General features: G+C 38.7%; 1 protein-coding gene across 2 annotated transcripts in view; it reads left to right on the top strand.

Moving 5' to 3' along the window:
* The window catches only part of LOC111873325, a 104,148-nt gene extending 93,149 nt beyond the window's left edge, over nucleotides 1–10,999 (top strand). For both annotated transcript variants that reach the window (XM_033755048.1, XM_023867956.2), the window contains 2 exons: nucleotides 6,014–6,159; nucleotides 8,458–10,999. In XM_033755048.1, coding sequence (XP_033610939.1) covers nucleotides 6,014–6,125 — 112 coding nt within the window. In that variant the 3' untranslated portion in view covers nucleotides 6,126–6,159; nucleotides 8,458–10,999. The remainder of the gene's footprint in view (nucleotides 1–6,013; nucleotides 6,160–8,457) is intronic.
* The last annotated feature ends 4,492 nt before the right edge of the window (nucleotides 11,000–15,491 follow it).

The following is a 15,491-nucleotide window of genomic DNA, read 5'->3' as shown; positions in this document are numbered from 1 at the left end:
TGCCTACCCTTTGACCTGTCAAGCAAGGGAGGCCCTGCCAGTAGCTACGCTACCGCTGGTATAGCTCTCAGGGTCCTTGGCATACTCAAACCCCCTCACCACGATAAGGTGGAGACACCAACGAGGGGGACAGAATGTATATGGAAATGATAAGGAAGGAAGTAAAAATTCAGGAAACTCGAAATTGGGAGGAGGACTTATGTGAAGTAACTGGGAAAGAAGAGGTTGGACAGAGATGGAAGGCACAGAATTTAGTTACAGATGTACCACGTGAGTGAGAAAGAGTAAATATGTATTGACAGGAAGTACCTCGTTTGAAGGAAAAGAGAAGCAATGAAGAACGCAGCACAGAAGATGAAAATAAAAGTCGAAAGATCATGAAGGGGGGGGGGAGAGTGACAGATAGATCGACCGGAAAATTAGTGGAAAGTTAAGAGAGCCTGTTTTGATATGTACCAGTGTAGAATAATACAGCATTACAGTGTTGCTGAGATAATTTGGAAGGTAGATGTGGTTAAAGGAACAAGAAAAAACCTCTTTCCCCTTCACAGTTCATTTCAAGTCATGTTTGGGCAATTTGATCTGTCATTCGAAGTAGTCTGAGAAAGGAAACCGCTAGTCAGCAGAGAAGCAGCTGCAGACACAGCATTATCTGCGCGACCAGAAAACATCGTTGACAGATTTATTTCGTGCTCGCATTAGACAAATGCAGGAGTGTATAAATTTATGTTGGTATGACAGTCGGTGATGGATGACGCTTCAAAATTAGCAGCTGTTAAATTTGAATTTAAATTCCGTCCACGCCCAAAAAAGTACAGATTTCTTCGTTAACTTTGTTTAAGGTCAGTCAAGTTGTCTTCGTTTCCTTGGCGACGTATCGCCTTTGGTTTGTACGGCAAATTTTAGGCTAAGACCACCTCATGAGGCTTGTGCCCTTCCCAGGACGGATTGTGCCACGTAGTGAGCTTGAATATTACGTCGTAATCTATCTATCTTTCTATCTATCTATCTGTGTGTCTGTCTGTCTCTCTCTCTATATATCTGTCTTATCTATCTACCTACCTGCCTACCTACTTACAGCCCTTTGTTGGGCCTTGGTCGCTGTTTCAGTTTTAATCTTTTTCCACAGTCGGTAGGACTCCTTGCAAGGGGGATCAGCCCATCGCAAGGCCGCAACCTACACACAGAACAGCTGAAACGCAGAATAAACGTACACAGACATCCATGCCTCAAGTGGGATACGAACCCACGATCCCAGTGTTTGAGCGGGCTAAGACGGTTCATGCCTCAGACTGCGCGGCCACTGGGATCGGCGAACATTAGATCTGGATTTGAGATTCTCACGGCGGTGACTATTAAGAATGCCACCTTCTGGGATGTGGCGCCGTGTAGATATTGTATACACGAACGTTCCTCCGAAACGTCGGTTTGCACAATATCTACACGGCGCCACATCCCAGAAGGTGGCATTCTTAATTCTGATTTTTTTCCCAACTCTAAAGCATAGAAACAGAAGAACAAACTTCGAATCCTTTGTGGGGGATACTTTACGACGCTTCCGAGGGGATGAATGAGGAAGGATTTGGAAGAAAGCGGGCGTGGTCTAGTGAAGGTATAATACCGAAGAATTCTATCTTGTGGGAGGTAACGCTCAGTAGATTGAAGTGTTCATGACCACCGGTGTGAGGACCCCACTTACCCGGAGGGAGAACACCCATGAATTACTCGGAGCAAGATGGCTAGTGTCCCGACCGAGACTCGAGCAAGCTCTTACTGAATATAAACCTTAGAGCGCCACTTCTAGACCAACCTGTTCGGTGCGCAGGCATCGAGCTCCAGCACCTGAAGTGGGTTGCCTTGAAGTCACTACGGATTTTCATACGTGTTCGTGACTTCTATAAGGCCCCATGAGTGTTACAATAGATGCGGTACAGCGATCAGGTTTTAATTTTCACTTTCGAAAAAAATGGCGGATTCTCTATCAGTTCAGCGGACAGGGTTCGTGTTTTAATTACACCTCAGGGGGTGGGGGAAGGAATCACGAAGAATTGCCAATTCCACATTCTATATCATTATTAAAATCCCATTTAGTCCCCAGGCCATACATGATTGAATTTAAACGCGTTCACAGCGCTCTGCGGATCGTTAACGACCACCCTGAATTGTAAACTTTAATCTACAATGAACTGGAAAGGGGATAATCGCGGGTTTTTCTTCTCCACACCGCTCAGATCGGCTTTCGGTGCTGTCCAGCCTCCCATTTCATGAGTACTGGGGGCTCATTCCCCTAAATAAGACGGCTAGAACGTAACTCTGACAACTCTCCTTCTATTAGTGTCAAATTTAAGAATACGTGGAGCTGTACCTCCAGTGTTTCACATACATCTTACTGGTGTGGTGCGTAATTGAGCACGGAAACATTACTTTATGTATAACCCGACGAAGGAAGAGCCGGGATAGCTCAGTCGGTGTAGCGACAGGCTACGGGCTGGACGACCGAGGGACCGGAGTTCGAGTAAAAGTATAATTTATTTTAATCTTTATGTTTTAACTAGGGGACGGGAACAGAGACAGAACCCAGTGGAACTAAATTGTAGCAAGCCTTCCACAAATTTAGTCTGCTCTTCATTCCTTTGTGAACGTGGGTCTATTTTTGACTTGTTAATGTCATTCCCAAATATTTGTATCCTGCTGGATTCTCGAACGGTTGCATTGGCCATCCTCATGTCTGCTGTATAATGCTGATGTTCTGTACTCGGAAACACTTAACGAAACAGTTCTCATAGGGCCTAATAAAGATCAATCCGTTATGTACCGTATTCAGAACATCCTGCAACCCAGACGCCGCCTGTACTTTGCTAATATTCGTAAGCAGCGCAAGATCAGGACTGTGGACCAGTAGCGGCATCTTGTAAGCTCGGTATTGAATTTTCAGGTTCCATTAAATGTTGGGAGATTTCATCACTGTTTGAGGTTTTTTTTTCCCCTGCATAATACAAGTAGATACAACGCAATATGCGGTGACCACTGTAATCTGTTTCTTCCCCCACCACGAAATGTTTACTAGTTCGCATACTTTGAACAGTTAAATTTAACGTGGTCAGGTACTATCCATCGGTCTGCCATAAGACCTCTTTTCTGTTCTGTTCCCTTATGCATTCTACTTATACGTGTTCCATCTGTGCTTTACTTCGTGTGTTAATCGCCGTCGTACAATATTAGGTGAAATTCTGCATTAAGTAAGTTTCAGAATCATCATTCTGCTGCTACTACTACTACTACTATGTTAAGGACATTTCCGGGGCACCGGCCACGGCTAAAGAGGCTAATGCATACAAGGTTTTGAATAACCTTGTTATTGCTTTACGACGGTTTCATTTCTTTTTTGTTATTTATTTATTCCGATTTTAACTCTGTGGTGATGTATTCACAAATTAATTATAGTTAAACTTTGACTTTTTAAAGGCAGAGGGCCGGAGCATTAGTGCTTCCGAAATCACCTTCCCACAGAATCTGTACTAGGCCTACCGTTGCTATTTTAGTAACATGTTTCAATTCCATAATCAACAAACGGTTACGTGTTCTCTGAATGTTGAACTTATAACCACAGCAACTCTCTGGCCACTTAAGTAAACTTATGTTTTTGCCTAAAGACAATTTCCAAGAGTTAACAAGCTCCACTCATGTATCCTGTGTCCGATACAAGTCAGCTGCCAAGCAAGGCGTGGACCTCAGGGTTCTCGTATGAAGACGCCCTTCAACAAATCACAGGATTCACTGGCCTCTTAACGTTGACGCACCAAGGACGGCTCCTTCCTCCATAGAAAGTCTGACACAGCGGGATCCCGGATCATATTCTCAGATTTCACACCAACCTTACGATGTGGAGGGAAAAATGTTTTTTATTTGCTGCATGAAATCTGTTGGTAAGCCGTGCCATATGTCGGACCGCCACGGTTACGCCGTGACATCAGCAGGCAAGCAGGACCACATTTTGTTCTGTCCCTTTTTCATTCCTTCCATATTTCTTCGTTTCAACAAGTGCTGCTGGTGGTGGTGTTATGGTATATAGCAGCGATGAAAAATGTTGTCGGTTATAAACAATATGAAGTGTCCTTCGTTTCAACCTATAAAGTAACGTTGTCCCTGTGCTTAAGTAGTTAAGCACTACGTAATTTCTTATGGGGGAATGCCACGGCCGTTTTACCCCCGGGGAACGGGCCCCCGCCATCCATTGTATAGGAAGCGCATTGCAGGTTACAAATCCAGGGCTCTTGTCTCTAGACGTACGGGTATGAATATTTGAATAAAGAATCGCCCACATGTATAAGGGAAGGGAGGACTAACAGGCCCATAAAGGAATTTGCATGTTATGAAATGTTAAACACAGCAGGTAAAATTTGGGGAATACATTATACTGTTCACGACATTTGATATTCCCGCGTCGCATATCAAAATCTAAAAGGTAAAATATACGGAACTATGGGGAGATTATCTCAGAGCCTGTCAAAAATGGGTAGACCCTTGGAGGGGACATGCTACTCGCGTTAGCTCTCGTCCTGTGGCTTCAGATGTTTGTCGTAGTCGACAGGATAAAAGCCTATCCATATTACAATTTATCTTCAGTACCATCCCACTAAATATTTGAATACTAACTATGAAGTGAGCTAATGTTGTGTGTGCTTTTTCCCTTCATTCGTTCATTCATTTATTTACATTCCATGGATCCTTACATGGCTGGAAGACCAGTGGGTATAGAAATAGTCAAAGACAACAGGATAAATCCCATCAGTTATATACTCATAAATAAAAATTAATTATACTTAATCCATAACAGTTACACATATTATCCAAGACAAATCACAATGAGTAAATCATTAAGACTGTTATAAAATATATATATAAAAGAATGCAACATACTAATATGACATAAGACTACAGTAATGAAACACAAAAACAGACTACTAAGCATCCAGGGTATGACAGACCAAGATCGTTAATTAATATTGTCAGCTGTAATGCCAAGCCTCTGTTTCCGAGATAAACAGTCAGTCATTCACATTACTTTTATATTGACATGACACTTTGGAATTACACATTGAAACAAGTGTTCATGTACAATGGGAGAAATGGGAAAAATATTTCAGCATACATTTCACACTCAGTTTCAAAGAGGAAAAGCAGAATGTGAACTGGATTTTGGCTGACTCAGAAGAATATGGTCAACTTTGCACACCACTGTGAACATCTGTCATAAAAGATGGGGAATTTCTTAACCAGCTGAGTGAATGTCAGATTCTCTAGAAGGACCTTGCTCCATCTAAAAGTAATGGAGTTAGTTAATAGTTTTGACATGTTTTACCTGGTCATTCTGTTCATAAGATGTTCATTCTGTAATAGACTATTCATATATTCATATAATAGACATAATTCCTATACACATGTATATCTGAGAAACACAACAGGATGCAAGCGATGAAGAGGATGGCAGTTAAACCATTTTTTCCCCTAGAGGTTTGTTGTGAGACATGAATTTGTGGAAAGTGTTGTATCATAATAAAACCTTAACTGAAACACTAACCTAACCAAGCATAAACTAATCCAACATAAATTTTGCCCATGCAAAGTGTCTTCAAATGTCTAAATGAGTATAACCTCACTTTCTGATCTATTCAGATTTTGGAAATTTGAACAAAAAAATATGCACCACGTTCTGAGAGCAAGAATGTCATAAGCACACTGCATACCATATTTTTAAGTTTGGCAAAATATAGATTGTGGTTTTCTCTGTTCCAATACTGAAGTCTTGTAGATGGTTATCAACATATTACAGGTAACAGTGTACCCTGAAGATGGAGGTAGCAGGTTGCCCCCAAATGTTGGTAATCACCTGTGAAGCTACATGGTACTATAACAGAAGAGACCACAATTTAAATTTTCAGAAAAAATGTATTACACGTAAAGTGTCTGTACATTCTGTGTTATATGAAATGTGAAACTTTGCTTTTGACAGGTTAGCGAATACAGCGTCAGTTGACAGCAGACTAGAGGTGTCTCAGAGTGGGATGCCATGGTGGAGAAGGCATGCTGAGCTTGGACCAGGAGTTGCAGAGACTCGTCACTGAGCCGTTTCAAACCGAAATGGATCAGCCTCTGAAGGTATTCCACTTCACTTTTAGAGGTTACTTTTCTTGTTTCTTGAGTTGTCTGTCTGCTTTTCCATGGAAGGGAGGAAGATAATTTTTAAAATTACTCCTGTTTCCAGAGGAATGTTTAAGAAAAATGTGAGCTTCTTATGGCCTTATCAGTAGCTGAGGGAGTTGGGCACCGGCTTCTTATCAGGGAGTCTTAGAGTGAATCTTTGGTGACTTTAGTAAGATTCAGCATGGGCAGATTGGCAATGGAGCAGGGTTTCCTCCAAGTTTTTTCATTTCTTTTCTTTTTGTTTTTATCCTGCTACTCATCATTCTGCCACATTCACATCTGTCACCACCTCCTCACATGTGCCATAGCCCTGACTAGGCAACACATGGTTTCGTCTGTAAGTATGGGGCTTCATCTTTTGTGGTGTCACTGTCTGATTAGGTTAAAGTACTGAAGTATGTTTTTATAACAGAGCTTCGAGTAATGCCTTCGTTATTAATGTTAAAAGGACATTTTTATGCCACTTTGAATATAAACATTTTTGTAAGATTTGAGGCTTTCAGGGCGGTGACTATGAAGAAAGCAGTCTTCTGGGATTTGACACCGTGTATATGTGGTGTTAACTGACGTCTGCTTTTACCAGTTCTCACGGTCTCTTCGCTTGCAGATTTCTTATATTTTTTCTTCTACCCTGAAACTGGAGGCGATACGTTCCTCCGAAACGTCGGTTAACACCACATATACATGGTGCCAAATCCCAGAAGACTGCTTTCTTCATAAACATTTTTAGTTGTAAAGTTCTTGAATTGAACTGAATTAAAAATTTTGAATGTACATTTTTCCCTTTATGAATGTTCAAACTTACACCCCTGTACCTTCCAACAGAAATCCTTGTACAATTAAATGCAACCCACCTGTTCGAATTGTTGGTACTGGTGCTTAATAACACAAATGTGTCCCAATCGTAGTTTCAGCCATTGTGTTTACAGGCAACTAAAACTTAATATTTTGCAATTATTGTAATTGTAGAAGAAATGAAAGTCACAAATAGAGAAACAGAAAATTCTGTGATGCATTCTGTGTATAGACTAAAATAAATAGTAAACAAAATTATTTATTTTGCTTGTTTTTATTTTCACATAATTTTAAGCCTGACAGAGGTGTACTGACATGCCAAGCGTTTACTTGTGGACTAACACTTCGCTTCTTTTATGCAGTCAGTATGCCTCTGGTCTGTATGGTCATACATCATGTAATTACCTTGCTTTGAGCCATATGATTTAAAGAAGGCAGGTCTTAATCAGTGAAGATTAATTTTTTAAGGAAATAAGTATTATGAATAATATATATCTTTGTGTTAATTTTTCCAAATACTTTCTTTGCATGTTGTGAAGAAATTAAGAGTAGATTAAATTCAGGAAATTGTTGCTGCAGTTACTTTTTGACCCTTGTGTATTCTTGTCTCCTCTCTACCTGTTTGTTTGTACTAGCAACAAAGCTCATTGAAATTTCAGTGGGGAATTATTAAAAACAGATTTTGTCAAAAATATCTACCCCAGGAACTGTAATGCTTTGGAAAGACAGTTGCCTTTACACTGAGATTCTAAGATACTAATTGAGATATTAGACTTTTAAATAATGTGTATGCTTCACTTAGTATTTGTATTGTAGCCTGCTGAGTTACGGTTCTGTATAATCTCACAAGTGATTGTCATTGATTTTCCAACTCTCATGAATATGGAAGCAGTATGTTTCTGCAGAACTCTGGTGACCATCAACCAAGCAAACAGTGTCATAACAAAGTAGACACACACTAGGAATCTTTGCTGCTATGAATACCTCAGATTTATTCACTTACTGCTGTTGAGGACAGTCAGATGTGGAAGCTGGGCTCTGTGTGATATGTCGTGTATATAGCAGTATCTAAAATTGTACAGATTTTGAAAACCTAACGGGAGGAGTTGCATGTGGAAGACTGAAGAATAAGTGTAAGAATTACATATTAAAAGTGAATCTCAGACAAACAAGCTGTGAAACTTTGAATACTACTGCTGAATGAGGGTCTTTACTGATGACCATGGTGGTCTCAGTCTTCTTGATCGTATGAAGATATTTCATTTATTGAAGGAACACCTTTGACCATGTAGTCGATTTAAAAGTCTTATTTCTTACAGTTGTTTATGATTTTTAACCAATTTGTTGAGGTATGTTCTATAACAGTACAAGTTTTTGGAATTTTAATTTGTGTAACATTACTTTAACTACATACTTCAGAATAATTTATTTGAAGAAATGTGTATATTTTTGTTTCAGGATGCTGGCAGTTGAGCTATTGGCAAGAGATGATCTGGACTGTCACTGTTCTCACATTATATAACTCCAGCAGCTGTTCATAGGACCAAGGGATACACTTTCATGTGTGCATGGAACTTCCATCCCTGAGACTGATGGTGAAAAACTATGGACAGTTTTCCTGTACAGAGCCTTGTCCTTGTTAGGATATGCCAAATCCATGAAGAATGGCCAACTTCGTGTTTCCAATGGAAACCTTACTCATATTACTGTGCTTAATTTTGTACAGGCAATGTTGTATGTATTTCAGTGAATAATGGAGATATATCAGTAAATGTAATTTTTTAAAGTTTCTATAATTCTTTGAGACAAATTATGCACAGTGTTAATAGCCATAATTGTGTACATTTGATATTATAAATTATTCATGAAGAAATGTGAGAGACAGTGTGTGAGACAGACTAAAGAACTGTAGATGCAAATTTGGGTATAAGATTCGATTCAGTTTGTTTGTGTGCCTTTGTCTAGATTTCACTTTTCTGACACCATACCCCCTTGTATGAATGCAGTATGGTACTAGGAAATTTACAAAGTTAATCTGTTTGTTTCACCTATTTCAGAAATGTGGAATTTATCTATAAAATCACTGGGTAATTTTAAAACCATAGTATTTTATATTGATGAGATGTCCTTACAGCCTACACAGATAAAAAGAAATTCATACTAAACTTAACGATGTAGAACCTTGTGGAAAGAAACCCCAGGAGGATGATATTAAATGAATCTTACATTAATAGGCTTTTAAATGTAAATTAGATTGAACTGGCTCAAGATAAGATTGAATGGTTGGCTTTTATAGTCATCTCTTCCTCCTCCTCCTCCTATTGGTCCTTTCAGAGCATAGGGCTGATGTGAAGTTTTTCCAGTTTGTTCTGTGACTTTCAAACCTCTTCACCTCTCCATGTCTTTCTTTTTTCACTTATTTCCTCTTCTACAGATCTTCTCCATGTCTTCATGCTCCCTGTGGATTCAAATCTAATGCTGCTTTCTCCATTGTTCCTTCTTGTTTTCTTAAGATATGTGCAATCCAATGTCATCTTCTTTTCTAATTTGAGCAGTAATTGGCTCCTGTTTTATAATTTCCCACAGATCTTCATTAGGTAAGATGTCTGGCCATCGTAGGTTCAAGATGCAGCGCAAGCAGAAATTCACGAAGACTTGCATTCTTTTGCTAATTTGTTGGGTGACTTTGCATGTTTCACATGCATTAAGGAGGACTGACTGTATGTTAGTGTTGAGTATATGGATTTTTGTTTTATTGGAAATTATCTTACTTTTCCATATAGGATACAGTCGAATAAAAGCTCCATTTGCCTTTCTAATCCACACTCTAACATCTTCACTACTACCATCACTTGTCACAGTACTTCCCAAGTAAGTGAAGGAGACCACTTGTTCTATTTCCTTTCCATCAGTGCTTAGTTTTTCTGTGGTAGTAGTAGCTTTACTTACATCTCTTTGGTCTTCTTAACAATATTGTCACTTGTCACAGTGACTAAGACGCAGGTTTGGATTGGTAATTGGATTTGTTAATAACCTACAGATTGTAACTACAATTTGTAGGATGCCAATGTTTGCTTGGACAACCACTTGAATCTATAACAACAAATGTTTGCTGCACTTAGAGCAGGAAGCTTGATTGAAGAGTACCGGCGGCGACTCCAGTTCAGCCCGGTGGTGATGGTAAAAATTGCAGGCCGTGAAAAGGGCCGGTTGTCAAGCAGTGTCTTCTTGTAGCAGCCTGATGTCCTTCTCCAGTGGTGAGTCTGGCTGGCCAGTGGTGCAGTGATGCATGCGCTGGTAGAATCAGCTGCCTATGATGTGTGTGCTGGCAGGGTCAGCTGTCTGCTGGCACTGTTACTGGAGAGTTACGGCAGTTCATGATGTCAGCGTAGCTATGATGGCTGTGATCGATGGACTGATGATAAGCCAGTTGAAGGCCCGCATTTTTATACCATTACCGCTGGGCAGAGCTGTGATTATGAGCACCGATTGGCTAGTGCTTGTGTTTGTCTCCAGAAGGCTGGACTGTAAGCGATGTATAACTATTGCCTCGTCCTGTTGTGAGGTGGGAGTTGTCTGTTGTCTGTTAGACTGGCGAAGTTGTGTGTTAGAATGTGGGAGGTTCCCACAAATTAATTATTACACTGTTGTGGCTTTACACAATGTACAATCACTCCACACTAATATCTTCAGTCTATCTGCACTAGTCTTCATGGATTTATAACATGGGAACACTAACAGTCTCACTGAATCACACATTTCAAATATTGCGCATAAATAAAAAGTCTTCTAATGGCAAGTTACGTCTTCACAGGCCAACTTCTAGTTCTTCAACTACAAACTTCCTGTCACCGAAGGTCTCCTCCTCTGCTGTAGTTGCCATTGAAGTCTTTGCTGTAACCCTGTCTGGGGGCCCTCGCAAGGTACAAACAGCCGCATCAGCTAAACCCAGTTTTTTTTTATAGAGAGGTTTTACTCCTGGCTTATGACAGGCAGAGCCTGGCCTCCCAAAAAAAGGGCCCACGTAGTTGGCTGGGTTTATGATGATGTTGAATCTTGAGACTTTTTTAAAAGCAATGAAATTTGTGATTAGAAGAACTGTTAACAGCATCAGAGTTATTTTGTGCACTGCCTATTGTCTGATGTGCAATATTTTTTAAGCTGGTTTGATTTATTATCATGGTAACAGTTATTTTTACTTTTGTTTTTAATAGTGATGGAATTCTGATGGTCTGGTGACTAGCCAGCGTAATTAGCATTCAGAAGTTTCCTGATTCAGTCCTGACCATAGCCGGTGTTTTCCAAAATATGATAAAGCTCTAATTTAGAAGTGGAAAGACAAGTAATTGTCTGATATGTTGGGATTTTGGACTTTATCCATCGTCCTGGTTTTTAAGATAACAAATAAAAACACGACGTTTCGGAAACTGGATCTGTTTCCGTCCTCAGGTGAAGGAAAACACCTATTCAGTTGGGTCCCTTAGAAAGAGCTAGCCTCAATCACTGGACCTAAAAAGTTGTGTAGGCATTATATTAAACATTTCTCAGTTGAAGTTGAAGTTAAAATTAATGTTGTCCCTGTACTTAAGCAACATTCCATGAATATGTTTGTAGAAGTGTGAGGAAAGAGGCTTTATTCCATGTTAACCTAGACAATGTGTAGGTGAATGGCTGGCTACACAGTACTGCCACTTTAGCCCAGGAAAGATTACCCTGGAGATCCTGTTGGATAGGAGGCTGGGTGGGCCCCAGGACTGACTAGACATTGTAGTGAGGAGAAAAATTCCTCCCTCAGCTAGGTATCAAACCTATCTTGTCCAACCCTTAGCTGATAGAGCTATCTCAGTTTACAGAAATTCCTGCATAATGGACAGTATGTAGCATAATTTAAATGTAATGAAACAGACATTTCCGTAAGCATCTAGGATAGGGCGTTTCTACCCTTTTGACTAAGAGATCCACATTTCTGAAAGTCTTGCATAAGTGACTCACTCACTGAAATATATGTGTGTGTGTGCGTGCGTTTTCTAAAGACTAAGCAAATTAGTTGCTGGTTCATTTGAAATATCTTGGGGTCTCTCTTTCACATCCTGGAGAGATGTGATATCCATTCTATTTTGACCTTTCATCTTCATAACCTTCACAATTGGAAAGTAAACTTCTTGCATGTGTGTAGTGACAAATGGAAGCAGAGTTTAAGGCGAGTTCTTTGTAGAGTACTGAACGTTCACTTTTCACGTAACACCTAATCATGATAAAGATAAGTTTTTGAATGTTATTTTCAGAATCATATGATAGTTCTGTGAGTCCATATTATTCTTGGTTAGAATCGGTTTCTTCTATTCAATAAAGAATTAAATTTATAACCATTTAATTCCCCCACACAGATCCTTTGGAATTTTTGTTTTGAGATTCTACACAAGTTTTTTGGAACTTACTGTATGTGAAGTCAATTTTCTATACTTTTTTTCCTACATTGAAACAGAATTTCCCCTATATCTTGTTGCAGCACATTTATCTTCTTGTAAGACATTTCTTGTAGCCAACATTGTGAAATCACAGCATTCAACTTCATCTAACCAAATACATTACATTTTCCCCTGAAGTCCTCTGTTTTCATGGCATGATCAAAAACTTTGAATCTGTGACCTTTTATGGATGACCAAATATATTTGATAAGGAGACAGTATGCTAAGGTACAAAACTGGATTTTGTGAGGTGTTTGGGAAAATTGTGTTCTTTTCCTTGCAACAAGAAGTCACTTGATGCTAATTTCAAAGACCGAAGAGCGCTTTTACTACATGAAAGCAGACTCTCCTCTGTATGAAGAAGTGTCACATGCTTTCGCACATTCTAGAAAATGGGATTACAAAATTATGTGAATGTATACGTAAGATATAAAAGTTTGTGATGATGGTACATTAGTACAAATATTACATATCTGGACATTGTCCATCATCCTGTTTTTGTCTGAAAAGAGTGTCCTGTTTATATTTCAAAAGAATGTTCCAGAGACTGGATTCTGCCTCTGAAAAGTTGTGTTTTGAAATATAAGCAGGATGATGGATAATGTCCAGAAACATAATATTTGAATTTTTAGGGTTAACTATTTTCATTAAGATATTTGAAAATATTGTGGAGCAGGGAGTCCTTCCTCTCTATATGCAAGAAATGCTAAGCACTGTTCTGCATAATTTTCAAATCCCCAATTTTTTGCCTTCCAGCAGTACAACTGCCAGCTGTAATACCACAGCAAATTTCCAGTCAGTTTCCCTATAAAAAAAAAAGGAAACCCATTTTCATATCAACATCTTTAAACACATAGTTACATTATCTTGGTTTCCAATATGCTGAGGTAAGTTACCTAAAACCTCGTTCATGCTGGTTGTTGCTTCTACTAAGATTTGAATTGTGTACTTCCTGAACACAAATTAGTTGCATTACTGCTTGAACTAATCTGTCAGTTAACCTATTTTGTCCAGTCTAATGCAACTTTGAGGTCGACCTAAGGTAACATGTATATTGTTTGTTTTGTCAAATTATGTTTCATACTTTTATGTTACAGCCAGTATGATATTCTGATTGGCTGACAGATTGTTTTACTTATCAGTCAACTTTGGAAAATCATTCATATTGTAGATCTTGGTGCACAATTGAAGTCAGTGTATCAAGATTTGCCTTCCTGCTGAATAGAAAGAAGAGTTTTCTAAGATACTCACAACTGCTAATAGAACATTACCTTGAGCCTTTATTGTGAACTGTGTTGTAACTGATTTGGATTTGGGCTTCAAGAGAAAAATATAGTCACAGTGGAACGTGGTGCTCTCTGTAAAAAGCAAGGCCCTTTCAGAATAGGAATTTAATGTAAATGGATTTTGAATGGATGCCCTCTATTGTGTAAGTTGAATGTGGGGTATGGGATAGTTACTGTTTGAACATGCAGCTATGGCAAGGGTAGAAGTTCTATTTGCTGCATTGTCACTATCCTGTGTCCAAATGGACCATTATGCGTGGGGCAATTTGCTGGCTATCCATGTAAAAGTGGATCTGGCATATATATACACACAAATGCACATGCAAAATAATTGAACAGAAATTAAAAGTGTATGCCTATATGTGAGTGTCGCATAATTGCCAGCACCTGCCATGTCTTTACTGATAATCTAGTCTATAAAAGAAAAAAGAGAAACCATTTTTTAAAATATGTATTTAGGAATTAACATTTTCCATATAATATTTGGTTGAACTTTATATATTTTTTAAGGAACAGTGACAAGTAAATGGCATTCCAGCAAAATTGCCTCATTTTTATATCTATGAGATTTATTTTGTCAGCTGTATTGTAACTTACTGTTAATATTCATAAATACATGGAACAGTTGCTGTTTATATGTACAATGAAGACACCAGAGTTTAATAAAAGATTATTAGCAATACAGATTGTACCGTGTCCATTCTAGTTCATTAGCAGCAGCAAGAGTGACAGTCAACACTTTTCATAAGGTAATGTAATAATTTTGTCTGTACAGTGACTCTTTGAGTCTGTCACCTGCTTTAGTTTCCAGGCATTCTCAAATAAAATTATTTTTATGTTTTGTAGGTTACTGATGATGCAGTGTCAGCAGTTGGGTTTTGCAGGACTTGTATGTTCACAGTCAGGTCATTAGAAATGGAAATGAAGTGGCTGTAAGCATCTTTCAAATAAGGACACAGAATATTTTAGTATTTGATCATTGAAGAGTAAGTATGTATATTATAAAAAAAGTAGAGAAATATGTACTTGCTACTGTTCCCATGCAGAAAATTCTGTACTGAATAGTAGGTTTACCCATGTTGTGGCTCTACAGTCAGGTGTTGGGGTTTTTTTCCTGAGTGTGATCGGAATTTTGTTGGTTTTCCCTGAGTGATACAGGAATTGGGTAACAAAATGGGGCAAAGAAATTGATTTTGACTTTAACCCATATATGTAACAGCAAAATTATCTTCTTTTTATGTTTTCCTTCCCAAAACAAACTTTTATGTAATTCCTGGATGCAGAATATGGTGTGCAGGTAGTGAATTATGTAAAATAACGTTAAGTGACATGTGATTTGAAGCTTTCGCTACATTATACAATGAGGTCTCTCTGGGTGATCAGCCATGTGACCGTGGAGTTGGTGTCTGACATTTCACAGATTGTTTGCATCACCACCCCCTTGTGAGGCAGTCATTGAAATGTTGGACAACTCAACATTGACAGAATTGTTTACCTGAGAATAAATTCACTGAATGTTAAAAATTCTCAGATGTTTCCAGCAAAAATTTTCATGAGAAGCACCTGATGGTGAGTGTTATATATTTTTGGGACATCCTCAACTTCTTTATTGAAACAAATATTTTTTATTTTTCCAAAGATAGTTTATCAATAGGAATGTTTCATATTTATAATTTTTCCTGTGGTACACTATTTGGGAGAAGGGGGTTTCATTAATTTTTGGACAGCTTTACCTAAT

This window comes from Cryptotermes secundus, unplaced genomic scaffold, assembly GCF_002891405.2.
Source record: "Cryptotermes secundus unplaced genomic scaffold, Csec_1.0 scaffold223, whole genome shotgun sequence".
Classification (NCBI taxonomy): domain Eukaryota; kingdom Metazoa; phylum Arthropoda; class Insecta; order Blattodea; family Kalotermitidae; genus Cryptotermes; species Cryptotermes secundus.
Note: the sequence above shows the minus strand (reverse complement) of the source record. Positions and strands in the feature narration are given on the sequence as shown.